At 36.4% G+C, this 18,622-nt stretch overlaps 1 protein-coding gene across 6 annotated transcripts; it reads right to left on the reverse strand.

Moving 5' to 3' along the window:
* Nucleotides 1-743: 743 nt before the first annotated feature.
* On the reverse strand, nt 744-16,582 carry LOC139861750 (paired amphipathic helix protein Sin3-like 2). Of its 6 annotated transcripts, none has more exons than XM_071850251.1 (23): nt 16,464-16,582; nt 16,244-16,323; nt 15,358-15,564; nt 15,104-15,287; nt 14,918-15,016; nt 14,657-14,827; nt 14,293-14,560; nt 13,953-14,089; nt 13,780-13,855; nt 13,389-13,696; nt 13,147-13,301; nt 12,612-12,739; nt 12,252-12,506; nt 11,660-12,157; nt 11,051-11,127; nt 10,540-10,968; nt 9,991-10,091; nt 9,284-9,422; nt 9,041-9,193; nt 8,789-8,949; nt 8,408-8,507; nt 1,246-1,411; nt 744-1,005 (listed from the first exon to the last, which is right to left on the reverse strand). In XM_071850251.1, the coding sequence occupies exons 2-22, from the start codon at nt 16,315-16,317 to the stop codon at nt 1,262-1,264; spliced, it is 3,870 nt and encodes a 1,289-aa protein (XP_071706352.1). In that variant the 5' UTR covers nt 16,318-16,323; nt 16,464-16,582; the 3' UTR covers nt 744-1,005; nt 1,246-1,261. The 6 variants fall into 6 exon arrangements, with proteins under 6 accessions (XP_071706352.1, XP_071706354.1, XP_071706353.1 ...); XM_071850253.1 differs by lacking the exon at nt 744-1,005 and having other exon boundaries at nt 1,107-1,411; nt 13,389-13,573; nt 13,667-13,696; XM_071850252.1 differs by lacking the exon at nt 744-1,005 and having other exon boundaries at nt 1,107-1,411; nt 11,051-11,115.
* Nucleotides 16,583-18,622: the final 2,040 nt, after the last annotated feature.

The raw sequence follows: 18,622 nt of genomic DNA on the forward strand, positions 1-18,622 counted from the left end.
GGTTTGAAAACTTTCCATTGATTGTTTACAAAATGGTTTAACTCATACAAAACAAAAGGAGCACTTTGAGAAAAGCCTGGAGAAATCTATGTGAGATGATCAGGACTTATGTATTTAAAGGATTGATATGTAAATGGTTTTCGTAGAACACTCAAAAGACTCCAAGTTTTAAAAAAATTGTGAAATGGATCGTTTTAAGACCACTTTCTATCATGGTTAAATTATTGATCTTATTAAATGCCATATGAGCATCAACATACTATAACTAACTCATAAGTAAATATTTCGTATCATAATTAAAACGGTACTCCTCTTAATATATATACAAGGTAACCATTAAAGCATAAAATCTAAACATTTTAAAGCATGTGGACCTCACTTTTTTCAAGAAACATTCTTCAGAGGCGACTCTACTTGAAGGGAGTGGGGTCCTGTGACCCCACTAGTGGAACAAATTTTTATACGATGTATACTTCAAATTGTACAGGACACCACTAAATTTAAGTATAGGACCCCATATATTTTTAAAATTTGTGTTTTTTTTAGAGGTGAATAACACTAAAGTACCCTTCAAATATAATTAGCCTTAGACAAAAAAAATTAGGACCTCATTGGCATTTCATCCTAGAATCGCCACTAACGTAGACAAACCTGACTAAAAAATTAATCTAATCTAATAAGTTAGAAGATTGTATCTAAGCCACTTTAGGCTGCTTTAACTTTACCACCTTTTCTTTTATATATGGTATATGTAGGCGTATCTATTCTATATGTATTTTATGCAGACAAATAGAAGCATCACATTCAACTTGTGCTTCCATTCAGATCCAATACAAACTAGACTCCGAAAATAAAGGAAATGGTTATTGTGACTAGAATCAACGATTAAAGAGCAAATGAATTGAAGACAGCAATCTATAATGTTAATATGAAGATGGAACGGCATCGGCATAGTCGGAACGGGAGATGATCGCAACGGGTGGTAAAGTCCCTCGATCCCAATCGCTGTTCAAAAAAAAAAAAAAAAATGAAGATGGAACATTACAAAAAAATGTGAAGGAAAGAAATAAAATTGGCAGAGATGAAGGGTTTGGGGGCTATTTAAATGTTTTATAGTTTATATAAATATCATTAAAAATCAGAAATTTTACTAGACAAAAAAGCAATTTAATTGAACAGATTTTGCTTCACAAATGTTGGTGTATATAAATAAATATAATGTAATGTAAAATGTAAGATGTATACAATGGACAAATGGGTGCTACTTTGTTAAGGTTTCTAAGAATCTGTGAAACCGTTGTACTTTTGCCTGGGCATGGCGATTTGACGATGATGATCTGCTCTCAGAGACTTTTCTTCTTTTTCTTTTCTTGCGGAACAAGATATCTTCGGTATCTAGGACGTACGAGATCTGCCATCACTTAACTGATTAGAAAGCAGATAACAAATTACTATGAAGGATACAAGTTATCAGAATTTGTCGTCTGCTATAAAACAAATACATATACATATGTAAACATAAATATAATGCATGGACAATTAGTTCTACCAAGACTAAAGAGACTCCTCACATTTAAAGTTGAAAGAAGAGTAAATGTCAAAATTCAGATAGCATTAACATTGTTTATGGTCTAAACTGTGTTAATTAATTCGACTCAAAATTATGAGGCAAATAGATCAAATCCTGTTAACAAATTATGATCAGCCATGTGTATCACTCTAGTGAAAATTATGTCATAAATATAAACACTAACATGATTAGAATGAATTTCAATCGGTAGTTAGCAAGGTTGCAGAACTCGGAAATACTCGTCAAGTACTCGGTTTTTGGAGAGCTCGGGCTGAGTAAGCAAACTCGGGATTACTCGAAAACTCGGTCAAAACTATGAATTACTCAAGAAATCGGTCAAAGTCAAAATTGGTCAACAAACGATTACTCCACGCGTTGCCAAGTACTCCCTAAAAAGTCATGACCGAGTACTTCCCTGGGTAGCAAGATTTGCAACCTTGGTAATTAGTAGCATTGCAATGAAACAAGTACTGGGCAAGGCAAAGGGAGCATTACGATAGATTCATGAAGACTGGCTGTTAAGGTTCAGTAATAGGTGTCAGCGTCAGCCAATTTAATAAATAAGTCGTATAACTGGAAATTCGTCAAATCAACAAATAGACTGAAAAACTATCTGGCAAACTTATTATCGATGTCTAGGGAATAAGGAGTGACAGCTAGAGGTAAAATGGCACCGGATCAAAACATTACACGATGATATGTTCTTAAGACAAAAGTGCATGAACAAGCTTACAGGACAGTAATGGCCGTATGCAAGAGGGTCTCATTTGGGGCTGGAATGGAATATTTTAGGTCGGTTTTAGGGCTTCACGTAGATTGATTAAAAAAGGGAATGTACGACAGATATCGGAATCCTGGATATGATGATATCAAGGCAAATACCACACCCTATCTCTATTTTGTTATCAAACCGATACTCATATTCCCAACAGAAACCAAACGCCACCTAAGGATTAGAGCTTAGTGGTGAGCCTCGGCCCATTTATCAATTTAAGAAGTCATTAGAAAAGGAAAGTATGCGATGCAAGTATTATTAGTTCTCTAAGGATTTGTGCTTACTAAATATCTAATAGTCTTATTTTGAAGGGGGGAAAAAAAAAAATTCTTTAAAGGGAATCCTAAACTTTCGCTACCTTGATAATTTTTAGTAAACTACATGATTACAGTATCATAGATTTGAAAGGTACATACATGATCATCTAACTAGGATTCTCTCTCCTCTGGTTGTCCCAACGGTACAAACCCCATAACCATCTCAAGAATTTTGGGGTGTAAAATAAGCATCAAATCTCCAAGAATTAATTGCCACAAACACCCTCATTCAACTCACAATCACAAAACGAGTAAAACAAGATCGGTCTTGCCGGTGTTTGGAATATCACGCGCCACCAACAGTCAACTGCCGGAAGTGGTTTTCCGGCCACTGTTCAAGCGTTTCCCGGTAACTTTCCGGCGATTGAGCTTCAACGGCTTAACTTTTTCTGGCTCAGGAACATTTTTCTCATAGGAAGTAATCTCTTTTGGCTCACGGGTTACAGTTTTGTTTTTCCGACGACGGCTGGCTGTCACCGGAGATTAACTTCTCCGGCGGTTAACTCTCTTTTCCCCTCTCTGTGATTACTTTACGCATGTGCTTTACTATATATATCTTTATCTATATTTATTATATATAACTTTGCTACTTGATATATTTATATTTATCATAATCATAATTATAATAATAATATACATAATATATCTGCTGTTCTGTGTTGCATTATTTATTTTGTGTTCTAAAGTAACCGTGCTACTTGCCTTTTCTTCCATTTTGATGCTTGCTTTGTGTAAATTTTTTTCTTAACCTTCCTGCTATCTAGCTTTTGTTTTGTAACTCGTTTGAGGCCTTTTTTTTTCTATTATTTTTTGTTAATTATTGATAGTTTTTTTGCACTCGTACTATTGTCTGCGTTTTGCTCGCTTTTTTATTTCGGTTTTTTTTTTTTTTTGTAACTCTTTCCTACTAGTGTGTTGTTAATAGGGTAAGATTAACTCGTCACATACACATGGTTACTTGAGGTCATGTCCTACTAGCTTAGGGGCGGGTAGGTCTAGAGGGAGTAGAGATTTTCGTGTTAGGATTAGAGTAGGTAGTTGGAATGTAGGAAGTTTGACGAGCAAATCCCGTGAACTTGTAGAGACGTTACTTAAGAGTAAAGTGGACATATTGTGTGTTCAAGAGACCAGATGGAAGGGTGAAGAGGCGGTTGACATTGGTGACTACAAGTTGTGGTTTTCGGGTTCCAGAGTAGCTAGAAACGGGGTAGGGATTTTTATAGGGCCCCGTCATAAGGATAATATTGTGGGTGTGGGTAGGTGTAGCGATAGGATTATGTCGGTTAGGTTAGTTATCCAACAGGAGTCTTACATGGTTATTTGCGCTTACGCACCTCATGCTGGTTTAGGCGAAGAAGAAAAAAGTCGCTTTTGGGAATCGTTAGATGAAGTTGTGAGGAGTTGCCCCGCTGATCATCGATTACTTATTGGGGGAGACCTTAATGGACATATAGGAACGATTTCAGACGGATATGCGGGTGTCCATGGGGGCTTTGGGTACGGAGTTCGAAATGAAGGACGCTCCATTCTCGAATTCGCTGTTGCCCACGATTTGGTTGTTGCAAACTCTTTCTTTAGGAAGACGGAAGCTCAGCTAGCAACCTTCCACAGTGGAGGTCATAGTACCCAGATTGATTATTTGCTGCTTCGCAAAGGGGACCTTAGGACCTGCAGAGACTGTAAAGCCCTGACTACCTGGACCTGTTCCACTCAACACAGACTTTTGGTCATGGACTTGGTTCCGCAGAGACGGGTTACTAGGAGAGGGAGACCCGCCCAACCTAGGATCCTTTGGAAGAATCTGAATGAAGAGAAAGCCGAAACTTTCAAAGCATCTGTTTTGGAAAGAGTGGAGGCAGTAATGGATACTGTTACTCATGGAGATGCAGATCAGATGTGGAATAGTTTCGCATCAACTATTAGAGATGTCGCCAAGGAAACCTTAGGTGTGGCAGTAGGGACATCGAGAGGACACAAGTCTTGTAGAGAATCATGGTGGATTAGTGATGAGGTTCAAACCAAAGTCGCACTTAAGCAACTGAGGTTTAGGGAGCTCGTTACATGTCGGGACGGGACACGTGATGACAGAACTAGGGCAGAAAAAAGGTATAAAGAAGCTAAAAGATAAGCTAAGAAGGCCGTTGCCCGTGCAAAAGATAAAGCGTATGAAGTTTTGTATAGGAAACTAGACTCCAAAGAAGGAGCAAATGATATTTACAGGATTGCTAAAGCTAGGGAGCGTAGGAGGAGGGATATAGATAACATCAAGTTCATCAAGGATGAAGCCGGTCAAACCATAGTAAAGGAAGACGAAATTAGGAAAAGATGGGAAGGGTATTTCCAATCTCTTTTCGTGGGTGAAGGACCCGGGTGCCAAGAGGACCCGCAGGACTTGGGTATAGGACAATTCCAGAACAACAATTTCTGTAGGAGAATCAGTCAGGAAGAAGTAAGATCGGCACTACGAAAGATGGGTAGAAACAAAGCTGTTGGACCAGACCAGATCCCAATAGAGGCGTGGCAGTGCCTAGGCGAGGATGGTGTCAGGTGGTTGACGTGTCTTTACAATAAGACGCTTAGAAGTTATAAAATGCCTACGGAATGGAGACTCAGCGAGATTATCCCCATTTACAAAAATAAAGGGGATGCCCAAATCTGTGGTGATTATAGAGGCATAAAATTACTTAGCCATACTATGAAGCTTTGGGAGAGAGTGATTGAGACTAGACTCCGACGCGAAACTACGGTTTCCGAAAACCAATTTGGTTTCATGCCAGGGCGCTCTTCGATGGAGGCAATTCATATTTTAAGAAGCGTTATGGAGAAGTATAGGGAGAAACAAAAGGGTCTAGAGATGGTCTTCTTAGACTTGGAAAAGGCCTATGATTGCGTACCGCGAAAGTTGATTTGGAAGACCCTTAACGTTAGGGGTATCCCAAGTAGATATATTAGAGCTATTATGGATATGTACGATGGGGCGAAGGCCTGCGTTCGGACGCCTGTGGGAAACACAGAGTATTTCCCGATAGAAGTAGGGTTGCACCAGGGATCGGCCCTTAGTCCTTTCCTTTTTGCTTTGATCCTCGACGAGCTGTATCGAGGAATACAAGAGAACATCCCTTGGTGTCTGATTTTTGCCGATGATATCGTTCTTGTATCGGAAACAAAGGATGAGCTTAATAGAAGGCTGGAACAATGGAGGGAAGCCTTAGAACAAAATGGGCTACGGATCAGTAGACAAAAGACGGAATATCTTAGTTGCGAATTCGGTAGGACTGATGATGAACTAAATGTTGGAGGGAACATCAGCATTGGGGACCAGATCTTGCACCCACAAGAGTCGTTTAGATATCTAGGCTCGGTCCTCCACAAATCAGGGAGGATAGACGAGGACGTGACTCATCGTATTAAGGTAGGTTGGTTGAAGTGGAGAGCAGCGAAAGGGGTCTTGTGCGACAAGAAGATACCACTCAAATTGAAAGGAAAATTCCTCAAGGTGGCAATCAGACCTGCCATGTTGTACGGATCAGAATGTTGGCCAATGACGAAGGCCCAAGAGAGAAGGATGGAGGTGGTAGAAATGAGGATGCTTAGGTGGACGTGTGGTAAAATCATGCTAGATATGATCCCAAATGGTGTGTTTAGGGAAAAACTTGGAGTCAGTAGCATCATCGACAAGCTAAGAGAAGAACGACTTCGTTGGTTTGGGCATGTGATGAGACGACCACGTATTGCCCCGGTTAGGAGAGTTGAGGCATTCACGGTAGATGGTGTAAGGAGAAGGGGTAGACCTACTCGTAGGTGGATGGATAGACTAAGACTCGACATGAAGGAGCTTTCGTTGACCGAGGACATGACTTCTGATAGGGACGCGTGGAGGGCTAGAATAAGAATAGTTGAGTAGGGCTACTTTTATTATTATTATTGTTATTGTTATTGTTATTGTTATTACTGTTATTACTGCTATTACTGCTATTACTGTTATTATTCTTACTATTACAATTATTAGTATTATTATTGTTATTATTATTATTTTTTGTATCACTATTATTAATTATTAGTGTATTAGTATTTGTATTACAAATATTTATTACTATTAATATTTATATGAACTATTATTATTACTATTATTTGTATTACTATTACTATCGTTTTTATTAGTTTTATGTACTGTTACTAATATTATTAAATGAGTATGTTTTTGGTATCTTTGGTTTTGGATGTATGCATGCTTGCTTGGTTGTTTGTACGTATGCACGTATGCACGTAGGTTCTTGTATGTTTGTATGTATGTATGCATGCATGTAGGTTTTGTAATGAAGGTGTGATGCAGTTACACACGTTTTTGTATGTGAGTTTGTTTTTATGTATGTATATTTGTAGGTAGGTATGTATGTATGCTTGTTTTTTACTTGTCTGCAGGTGTGGTATATTCACTCATGTATGTATGTTTTGCTAATAGGTTTATGTAGGACTTGGTGTTTATGCTATGTATGTATGGTTGTATGTGTGGCTTTATGCATGTATGTATGTACGTAGGTATGTTTCATGCTTGTACGTAGGTATGTCTCATGTATATACGTAGGTATGTCTGGTGTGTATGTAGGTTTAGGTATGTGTGTATGTATGTACGTATGTATGCATGTATGTATGATCAGGTGATTCGCATCGCTCGGTGCATCTTGGGACCATTATGGCTGAGGACGACTTCCCTTGCTCTAGAGCTTGGTTGGTTCCTTTCAGTTGGGTGGTTTCGGGGGTGTCTACCGTAAAGGTGCATGAGTGGTTTTTGGTTTGCTAAGGGTGGTTGGCTCTTTGCTTGCGCAACAACTTCCACCCGGCATGCCCTCGAGTTGCTGTCCACAAGGTCTTTTGGCTCTATTTATTGAGGCAACGACAAGCGTCGTTTTAGTGGCGTCTTGACTGCCGCTCAGAGCCTAAATTGATTCTTAGGCATGCTTTAAACCCCATGAAAATCTGATTCTACCATTTTCATGGCGTCCCCCCTTCTTTTTTTTTTTTTTTTTTATCTATATATTTATATATTTATTTTATTATTTTTTTTTATTTATCTTTGTATTTTTTAATTTATTTTTTAATTTCTATTTTTTAGTTTTAAATTTAAAAAAAAAAAAGTCTTTTTTTAGCCGGAGGTCCTCACGGAAGCAATCTCTCTACCCTGGAGTAGAGAGGGGGATGAATTTCCTTTCCCGTGGGTGGAGAATTCTCTCGACTCGTGGTAACAGAAACGACTTCTCTTCTAGTTTAGGGTAGAGGAAGGATTGTCTACATCTTACCTCCCCCATACCTCGCAGGCGCGGGATTGGGTATTGTTGTTGTTGTTGTGTAGTTTCTATGTAATGAGCAATAATAGCAAATAACATGATTGAATTAGAATTCATCCTAAAATGCACTTGTATATATCCCTTTGTAAACGATGTGACATACAGACTACAAACAATAAACAATCTTAAATATTTATAGAAAGTTATATCAGCAAAGATAATAGTCTGAAGTTGAAAAAAAAAAACAATAAACAAAACTATCTTAAAAGGTTTTATGTGTTTGAAATATCAGATTGAAGCTCCATTAACACTTCATTATATGTTCACCTCAATGTTCATTAACAAGAAACAACTAACATTTGTCACAAACATTTTGATTTATGCAGTTTAATCATGCAAATTAATCGCATAAATCCTAATCAATTTTGGAGACAGCAGTAACACAGAAGACATCATGTACCTTTGACGAACTGCAAGACATCTTATACTCCAAACCATTGACCAAAATTATATCTCCGATACCAGCAGATTCATCCATGTCTGAAAATTGGTGTTTATTTCTGCAAGTAGTTTAAAATATGACTTCATTAGAAAACAATTTAATGGTTGCATTTGTACAATCTGGGAAACGGAAAATCAAAAGTATTAGATCATTTTCAATGCTTAACAAAGATTTATTTATAAACTGCATATATGATGATTGAGTTTTGAGTCTTATCAAAAGATCATGGACCTTAACGAAAACTAGACCTTTAGATAAACATGGCATAATACATTAGCAACTGTAGATGATATAAAGGTTCAATTGCCTTTTACAGTATGAGCAAATTAGTATTATTACCTTTGCAACACAATACCAGATTCTTTTTTTCTCGGCACAACTGAAAGAAAATCATCGTGAAGATAATTAGCAAAATTTGGTTCCATGGAAACAGAAATGACTTCGTTCTTTTCATTCCCATCATCCATCAACTGAATCGTTAAACGTGAGGGAACAGATGACTGCATTAACATAAACATATAGAAGAAAATAAACAAAACGCACTTGGTAAAAAAAAAAAATTAAATGAGGAAAGCGACAAGAAACACTTACGCATTGAAATCTGTAAATGTTTTCATCATGAAGATGGACATGTGCATTCTCGTAGTATACGAAATCAATAAATTTCTCAGCCGTTCGAGATCTTTCATACTCATATAATTGAAGAAGTTTGTTGTCTGTGTCATCATCAGCAACAGTTTGAAGCTACACCAATAAAATAAAAGTTATCAGAACCTGTTTGACGAGCTTCATACTCTTAAGAATTGATAAATAATCATATGACCAGCTTCATACCTGTTTGACGAGCTTAAAAATTAGCTTGTCCAATGTAAATAAAACATATGATTGATTTCCAATAATGTCACGACAATCATCTTCGAATTTTGCATTATCAGCAGATCCATCAAGCAAACTGTAAAGAGCACTCATGAATCTGCAATGTAAATCAATGATATCCACGAGAATTAATATTAATATTTATATAAATAAAAACTTCCAGGTACAGTGAAACCTCTATAAATTAATAATGTTGGGACCGAGATATTTTATTAATTTAGCGAGATATTATTATATCGATAAATTAATAAATTATTAATTTAAAAAATTGACTTTTATTTGTGAGCAAGTTTCAAATTAATGCATCAAAATTCGAAATTACCATGTCGTTCTCTTTTCTATTTGAATAAAACATAAACAATGACCTTCAAATTTCTCATGTATGTACATTCACACATTAATAAACTTGTCAAGCTCAATGTACATTCGGATTTCAAAAAAAAAAAAATTAGTAATTATTAATTTATGGTTTCACTGGGACCAATATGTTTACATTGGGATTTCAATAAAATTATTATCTTATTATTTTATCGATTGGGATCCAATTTTGTACTGGTCCCAAGTTGGGACCGGACAAATTATTAATTTTATCGAGGTTATTAATTTATCGAGTATTAAATTACAGAGGTTTTACTGTAGAAGATAAAGATGTGAAACTGAACAACCTGGAGTAGAGATCAGGTGGAGATGTCTCTTTAGTAGCTCTCCATTTAGTTTCGGCAGATTTTGTAAAAAGTTTGGCTGACAATAGTCTATCATATAATACCTAACAAAAAAAACTTAAGAAAAATAAATTCATGTGACAATATACTAAACCAAGCAAAGCAAACCTGAAGCCCTAAAAATGGGTCAAATGAGTTTGTCTAGAACCAATTGGGTCTTAGACAAATATAAAGAAATGCGTCAAAATCAATCAAGTCCAACAAATAGAGACGGGTCCAACGGGTCGAGCTGTAAAGTGAAAACTGAGATGCGTTTTGCAAAACTGATATAAAAACGAGAAGCTAAAAATTGAAACCCGTATCACCAAACTTCGAAAAAGGGTCTCGGCCCAACCCATATAGACCTTCCTGTTTGACCTGTCCAAAAATTCTTACATGTTCGACCGATGACCCATTTCGCCCCAAAACCCGTTCGGGTCTCAGCCAAACCCACCCCGTTTGCCAGGTATAGGCAATATCATAAATGAACAAAAACTTGGAAAAGTCACTTACTTGATGAAGCCTAAAGAGAACGTAATAACTTTCGTTTCCGTAAAAGACGTTACAATCTTTTTTCCCACCATCATGTAATGAAGAAGCCACACGCTTTGCAAGTGGTTTTGCAGTAACCAAAAACCGATCAGAAGATTGCAACGACGTATCATCTCCAACAACAAAGTTTGCCTCTCCTTCACTTTCGGCTTTATCGTCAAGATCATCACGGTCTCCATCTTCGTCTTCTTCGTTTTCGTCCCCTGATCCGTCATCAGCAGCTGACTCATTACCTGACACGTCACCGTTGCCACCTGGATTTTCACTGTCCTCATGTGACCCGTGATCAACCTCGTCGAAATCGATATTAGGTGATAGCTCGCCCTCTTCTTTCTCGTGTTTAGCAAAACAACCGTTCGATAATGTGGGGGGTCTCGACATATCACCATGCTGTTTAAACAGTAAATATATTAATCACGGATGAAATAAAAAATACATACCAGATTGTTGATGAAACAAGTGGCAATCAAACCTGGGACGAAGCAACTTCATCAAAGTTTGACTTGATTTCATGACCATCCTCGTGTCGAGAAGGAGCTGCATCACGACCTTAAATATCACACGATGTCGGATAAGCAATCCCATATAAATATATAAATTAATAAATTAATCCTACACATACTAAAACTCGTCCGGATTCATGTCGTCCCCGTCTAACAAAATGCCGTTTCATGAATCCATTCATACACTCCCTAGGGATGCAAACCGTAAAATTCCAGGGTTTAAAATGTAAACTTAATTTTTAATTTAAATCAAAGAAGAAAATCTATCAAAATTTCAACGGGCCTTATTTTCCTACTCAACGCGAATTAATTTTCACCGCTACCACCATTAAACTTAAAATAATTTCACGAACAAAAGGAGACTAACTACGTTCAAAACGGATACTTTTTTAAAAATGCTAACGACACCGACATCTGAAAGGGTCTTAACACATGGGGCCGTTTCCCCCCGTACATACACAACGCTACGTTAAATACGAACATGTAGGCCGAAAGCCCTCGCCGCATCGCGCGGGCTGTTCCGGACTAGTATAAACTATAAATATCATATATACAAAAAAAATGTTGAAAATGCTCACCAGACACAACTTTGGAATGAATGTTATCATTTTCGAGACCAGTTACAGGCACTTTAACCGCAACACTCGTGTTCTTAACATCTTCTTTGGGTAAAGTAACTCCATTTACCAAAATGGCCTTGCTTGAATCAACTCTTTTTGGTAAATTAGCATGATCATCTGGAATTTCATCACTCTCGTCTTCAGTTTTAGCAGCACCATGCGTAGATGTTTCGACATCTTCGACACTAGAATCGTCGGACCGAGACGAAACACCGAGCATTGGCTCCAAAAAGCGAGTCCAAAGCCTCAGTACTTTGTTCAGTTGTTCCGTGGTTGTGCAAATTTCTTCACATGAATACTTTATAAGTTTGTATACGTCTTCATGGATATCGTTATCAGTGAACTCAAGCTCAAGATGTGGCACGATTGAGTGTCTATTTCCAGCAGCAACACTAAGGAGCACATCATCGTCCTTTTGCTTATTTTCTTTTATTTCTTTGATTTCGGCCACTAAGCCTATAGTCATACAGAAGCAAAAACGTTTTTTTTTTTTTTTTCGACATAAAAAACAAAAGCAATGTGACTATAATCAGAGCTCGGTTTCACTTACATTTTGTGCTCAAATCCTTTGAATCTTGTTGCTTGAAATAGAAACTACGGTGATCAAGTGACTTATAATGATTCTTTGCATATACATCAGCCCAAACCTTGTTTAAATCGGATCGACACTTGGTCCACTCGTCTTGTTTCTGCTTCAAACGATTTAATATAATAGGTAACGAAAGCGATGGGCTCCTGCGCAGTGTCTCCATCACTTCAAGGCCATGATCCCCATAGAGACGTTCAATGCAGCGTAAATTAATAGCTACAGAAAGGTATTCATAAGAAAATGTAATGTCAACAGAGCAGAACAGAAAGTGAGATTAAGTTTGCCATAGTTGAACTGTAATACAGTTTTAAGTATTATTACCTGAAAAGTGATCTTCAATACGGATGGGACCATCTGAACCAACTGAGTGGTCGTTAATGCCTTTTAGCAGTTCTTCAGCATGCTTAGTAGTTGATATCACAGATTCCAACAACATGTCTAGCTCAAACCTGAAAGCATCATAAAATACAAAAAAATAAACAAAGAATAGTCAATTCATTTATACATACATACAAGGTTGCAAAAATCGCTACTCGGGGAGTACTCCAAAATTTTGACCGATTTTTCGAGTAATCCAAAGTTTTGGCCAATTTGTTGAGCAATTCAGAGTTCTGGCCGAGTTTGAACGAGTTTTGACCGAGTACTTCACAAGTTGCAAAAACCGAGTTCTCGCAGAGTAATTACAAGTTCTGCAACAATGTATTTGTGTGTATATATATACATATATATTATATACATACATATATATGTGTGTGTATATGTGTGTGTGTATATATGTGTGTGTGTGTGTGTACGCGTATGTGTGTGTGTGAGCGCGTGTGCATCCGTTACTTCTATTTGTAAACTGTTATATTACCGGTCATCTTCACATCTGAACAAGCTCTCTTCATACTGGTTCCTACGCATATGCTTGAATGAATAATCCTCACTACCAGAAGTCACCGACACCCATAAATCATTCAGTACTTGAGTACCAAGCTCTGATCTCTGGCTTACTGAAGGAATCGGGTACTACATAAGACAAAATGCCATATATAAATTTGCCCATATAATTAATTAATATATTTAATAACCAGAAAAAGAAAAAAAGGGATTAACATCATCAGGAAGAAGTCTATAGCTGGGTGTGCATCGTTGACAATTAGAAAGGTCAAGTTCTTGTATAGATTTTCCCCAATACTTCTCTTTATACTTATCCTTCTCTTTATTAGCATCTATCTCACGCCTACTCTCCCTTTCTTTCTCCTCTGACCGTGTTGACTTGGAAACATTCCATAACGATTCTGCAATGAACAAAACGTTAGCAAAATGCATTAGTTTCACATTAAACAGATGCAGAGAACAAAGAAAATACAAAGACAAGAAGCACGGCATACTTTTGTCCATAACTCCGGCTAAGAACCCATCTGCAAACGAGAAATGTTAGTGAGAAAAAAAGTAAAACATACGAGTAATGAAAGTGGCAGAGAAACACCATGTAAAAAGGCACCTATGTTTTCGCAACGTTCCAGAAATGCACTGAATCCTTCCATAAGGTCTGTGTGCTTCCCGAGTAAATCAGAAACCTGAAAATAAAAATGAAAAACAGTAAATTTATATTTATAAAACAAAACAAAGATGGCTTCTTATTTATAAAAAGACGTTTCGAGATATGCAATATACCAAGCTCTGTAATTCCTTCCTAGTAATAATTTCGGTGCTGTAGATATGAAGGCATTTCAAGAATGCTTGATAGTCATCTGGACTGCGTAATCTACTCTTCACGTTCTCACAGAAAGTAAACTCTTGACTGTACATGCCTGTAATGAACAAATTTTGTATTTAATATGGCTAAAGTAATAAACTTTCATCAAATCATCTACACTTGATTGCAAAAAGATAGCATATAGTTTACAGCTTAAGATCCAAAATACGCAATAATATATGACAAGTGATATAAAGAAAGCAAGGTAATTTATAATAATAAGTTTACCAACTAACAAAGTATCTATTATCTACTCACTTTTGAGGGCGTCTTTATCATCATATGGGGCCGAACCTGACTGAACTCCAAAATCTTCAACTTTTCGTGCAGATTTTCGTTTCAAGTCCCTATTGCTATCAAGATCATGATCTTTGTTATCCTGATCACTGTTTCTCCTATCCCTGCTCTCCTTTTCGGGACGTTTCCTCTGCTCCTTCTGAAGTTTTACGGTTGATTTATCATCCACATCGGGACACTCAACACTCGGGTCCCGTTCAGCATTGACCCTATCTCTCTTGCCTCGTTGCTAATGCAAAAAATAATAATATTGGTCTCTCAAAGATCAATACACACCAACATATATGTAAGATGCTGACAAGTTTAACAGATCATATTGTATTACCTTATCAACTTGACCTGATCTGAGTGGATCTACAGCTGAACTCCGTTCATCATACCGTTGATGTGAATGTTTTAACGATGATTTGTGTGCAGATGCAGCAGCTGAAGCATCTGGCAAAAATCTTGTGAACTCGTCAAGAAGATCGGGATGATCATCAAAAAGTGCAGCAACCTACACAAACACAAAGTAATCAACAAACCCAAATAAATGGTATAAACCAAGAGACAATTTGGAAAAAGCTTACAGAAATTCGAAATTCACCTCCTGATAGACTTCAGTAATACCCTTGTGTTCCTTCCTATACATGTTTAAGATGTCCAAAAACGATTTGTACACGTGATCATCATCTTGAAAGCGTGTCTGCACAGTAAAGGTACAATCTTTATATCTACAAAGTCATACAATTTATGCTTCTAACACCAACTAAAAATAACTAATCAGCTCCACCTTTATTTTGTTTACAAAGTTTATCGCCTCTTCAAATTCCACTGTTCTCTTAGGTGGCGCCTCATCTTCCTCAATAACAGTTATTTCATATCCCTTGGGTAAGAAAGTATTAAACCCAAAAATTAAGTTATTGTGTCCTTTAAACAATTCTTTCACCCTTGCTATCACACCAGTAGTATCAATTCTGCGCGAGTACACTTCTTAATTAGGTCAGATTTATGTGGTAAATTACATTCCGAAAGATAAGTAATTACCTTTGAGCTTTAAAATCTTTCATCACATCGAGAAAACTGTCATATTTCTCTCTCTGGTGTTGAAACATGTCTTTAACCTCTTTTAAATATGTTAACGCGTCTTTTGTAGTAAGTTTCTGCGCACTACTGCCACCTGCACCTCCTACACCTGACCCTACTACTCCTACTACTTCATTTCCTGCTCCCGGGGCTTGCGATTGGCCATATCTTCAATTTATAATATATAAAACATGAATATTCAAAAGTTTCATCATAAAGACAGCATTATAAATGAGCAATATGAGCTAGACAATTGCATATACAGGTTATTTCGCCTAATACTATTTCAAGACACTCATTGACAACTTCACTAATTACATTTGTTCTAAAATTATTTAATACACCTGCTACAATTTTCCAGAGTTTGTTTATGTCATTTGATGTTGTAAACTTCCTCAATTTTTCGTTATTAATTAATTCCACTTTCCTAATTAGATTTCATTAATTGCTCACTGAAAGATCCTACATGCATATAATACTATTTAACTTGATTGATGATATTTTTGATTACTTTTTGGGCTTCAGCCTAACCCTAAAACACTAGAAACAAAAACCTAAATCAGTCAGGCAAGTTTACAATAGCAAACTTTACTTACAGATTAACATATAAATGGATATATAGATACATACAACACAACCTTTAACTGTGCAACGTTATATCTAATTCTAAACACGGATTTATTTAAATCTAACAACTTTATATATTATATTATATATTCATACAAAAAGAAACATTAAAACGTTTAACAAGCTAAACCCTATATAAGTGTAAACAGATTCAAACATATAATTAACCCTAACCTAGAATCCAGAGCAAAATAAAGCAAAATTGAAACATTAAACTTACGATTCTCCACGGGAAGAGGCAAATGGCCTCTTAAATTGAGAGTTAGCGTAAGCATCATCTCGTATTCGTTTCATCCCTCCCTACACAAAATCAGAAACAAATTATTATAAAACATAAGAACTAAATCTGCTTCAAGTAATAATAATAATAATAATAATAATATAATAATAATAATAATAATAATATAATTATATAAATGAAGAGATAAAAAGGTAATCACCTAAAGTAACAAACTAATCCTCGAGGAAGATAAATTAATGAAATTTAGGGGCGGATCTAAATACAGGTTTGGATCGAAAGAAATAATGATTTATGATTTACTTCTTGTTGTTGTTGTTGAGCAAAAACAAAAAGAAGAATGAGAAAATAAGCGGTAGAAACAGAAATAATAATATAATAATAATAATAATAATAATAATAATTAATAATAATAATAATAATTAATAATAAGAGTAATATAGAGATGAATATAATCCAAATCCAAATTACGTGACTCTATTGTATTATGTATACATTGGAGTGAAATAAAAGTCTGTATTCTGTATCTGACTGTTTATCTATGAATTGAAAAATTGAAATTGAAATTCATTCATAAATATATAAATATAAATAAATATATATAATATAAATATAAATATAAATAATAAATAATAAATAAATAATAATAAATAAATTCATAAAAAGAAGAAGAGGCCTAGTTTGTGCATTTGTGTTTCCAGTTCCAGTTTCTACTTTCTAGTTAGGCCACTTGAAGGTCTTATTTGGGCTTTTACTTGTTGTTTGGGCTTTTGTTTTATAAGAATAACTATAACTAATAACTAATGATTTTGTATAGGGATTATAGCCAAAGTGTCCATTCCCAGCAAGTTTCTTGCGCTGGAGCCCAATAAAAAAAAAATTGCCAGGTTGCCCTCGCAAGACGCAAGGTGCCTTGCGAGTTGCCCTCGCAAGGCGCAAGCTTGCGTCCTTATCTGATCAGATGTTGGATTTTCAGATAAGATTTAGTAAGATTTCTTAGATTTTTGTCGGATAAGATTTTACCCTATTTATAGGATGACCCTGGAACTTTGATTTCACAGTCTCATAAAAATTCCATTCTTGTGCAATTCATTGATTAAAGGTACTTTAAGGTACTAATTTAAGCATTTTTCTTCACTAATTATAGTATTTATTATTTGTTTGTATGATGATTATTTTTAATTAGTTTGTTATGTACAGTTAATCCCAGTTAATATTCATGGACAGAAGAGCTAGAGCTTCACACCGACCATCACAAGGAGAGTCATCACAACAAGTTGCTGAAAGACGACGACTATTAGCCGACCGTCCCATTCTTCCTGGTATTAAAGTTGTTGCTCAAGGTGGTTTTTCCGCGTACTGGCGGGGAATAGATGCTGGAGCTTTTCTATATCGTCAAGTTAATGAGTACTATCCCAGACTTGTTAGGGAATTCTATGCTAACTATGTCTTTGATCCACGTAAACTGAAATGTGTTCACGTGAACCTGTTTGGTTATTCCTACGATTGGACGTTGGAGGAGTTTGGTGAGATTCTGGATATTCCAGATGGAGATTTCAAGTTTTTCAGTCTTAGCAAGGATGTGAAAAAGGCCCCGAGGAGGTCAGCTACACGAAATTCATTCTCAGCTTCTGGGTTTGTTTCGGGACTATGTAAACCTGGTTTTTACATGCCAAACAGTGGTCCTGTCATTATCAGGGAGGAAGATATTCAGGACCAGTATCAACAGATGATGAATGTCATCAAGAAGAATGTCATGTTTCGAGATGATGCTGATGTGGAGCTATCTATAACTGAAGTTTTGATTTTGATGTGTTTGCTCGAACAAATCCCAATTAATCTGGCATATGTGGTTGCTAATCGGATGGCAGGATTGCCTGCAGCTGGTGGGAGTGGATTGCCGTATGGCATGTTGTTGAACAACTTCTTTGCTGATGAAGACGAGTTGGTGTATCCTTCTGATCGAGAGGTGTTGAATGCTCAGATTATGTATGCTGCTCCAATTTAATTAATCTTGGTTGATCATGTAATAAAGTAGGTAGTAGGACCTTTTGTACTACTTAGTTTGTGTGTTTGTAGTATGTCATTCTGGTTAATGAAATGGTATTTTAATTTTAGCCTATCAAAAAAATATTAATCATACCATACGCAAAGACGCAAATCAAACCTTGCGACTGGACGCAAGACGCAAATTTTATGGCTCTTGCGTTCTTGCGTCTTTGCGTCTTGCGTTTGTTATTATTAGGTTATAAACCTGATAATAACATTCACTTGACACACACACACTTACCCAGACGCAGAGAAGCAAATTACGTGAAACCTAGCCAAACGCAAATACGCAAACCTCCATCATCTCCTCTC

The sequence above is a fragment of the Rutidosis leptorrhynchoides genome, chromosome 8 (assembly GCF_046630445.1).
Source record: "Rutidosis leptorrhynchoides isolate AG116_Rl617_1_P2 chromosome 8, CSIRO_AGI_Rlap_v1, whole genome shotgun sequence".
NCBI classification, from domain to species: domain Eukaryota; kingdom Viridiplantae; phylum Streptophyta; class Magnoliopsida; order Asterales; family Asteraceae; genus Rutidosis; species Rutidosis leptorrhynchoides.

Excerpts from the sequence above, each read along its gene's own strand:
- LOC139861750 (XM_071850251.1), bottom strand. The coding sequence starts at position 16,317 with ATGAAACGAATACGAGATGATGCTTACGCTAACTCTCAATTTAAGAGG. Across the intron at positions 14,090-14,292 it reads TGATAAAGACGCCCTCAAAA|GCATGTACAGTCAAGAGTTT; the intron begins GTGAGTAGATAA and ends TGTTCATTACAG. Across the intron at positions 10,092-10,539 it reads TTCTCTTTAGGCTTCATCAA|GTATTATATGATAGACTATT; the intron begins GTAAGTGACTTT and ends TTTTTTTGTTAG.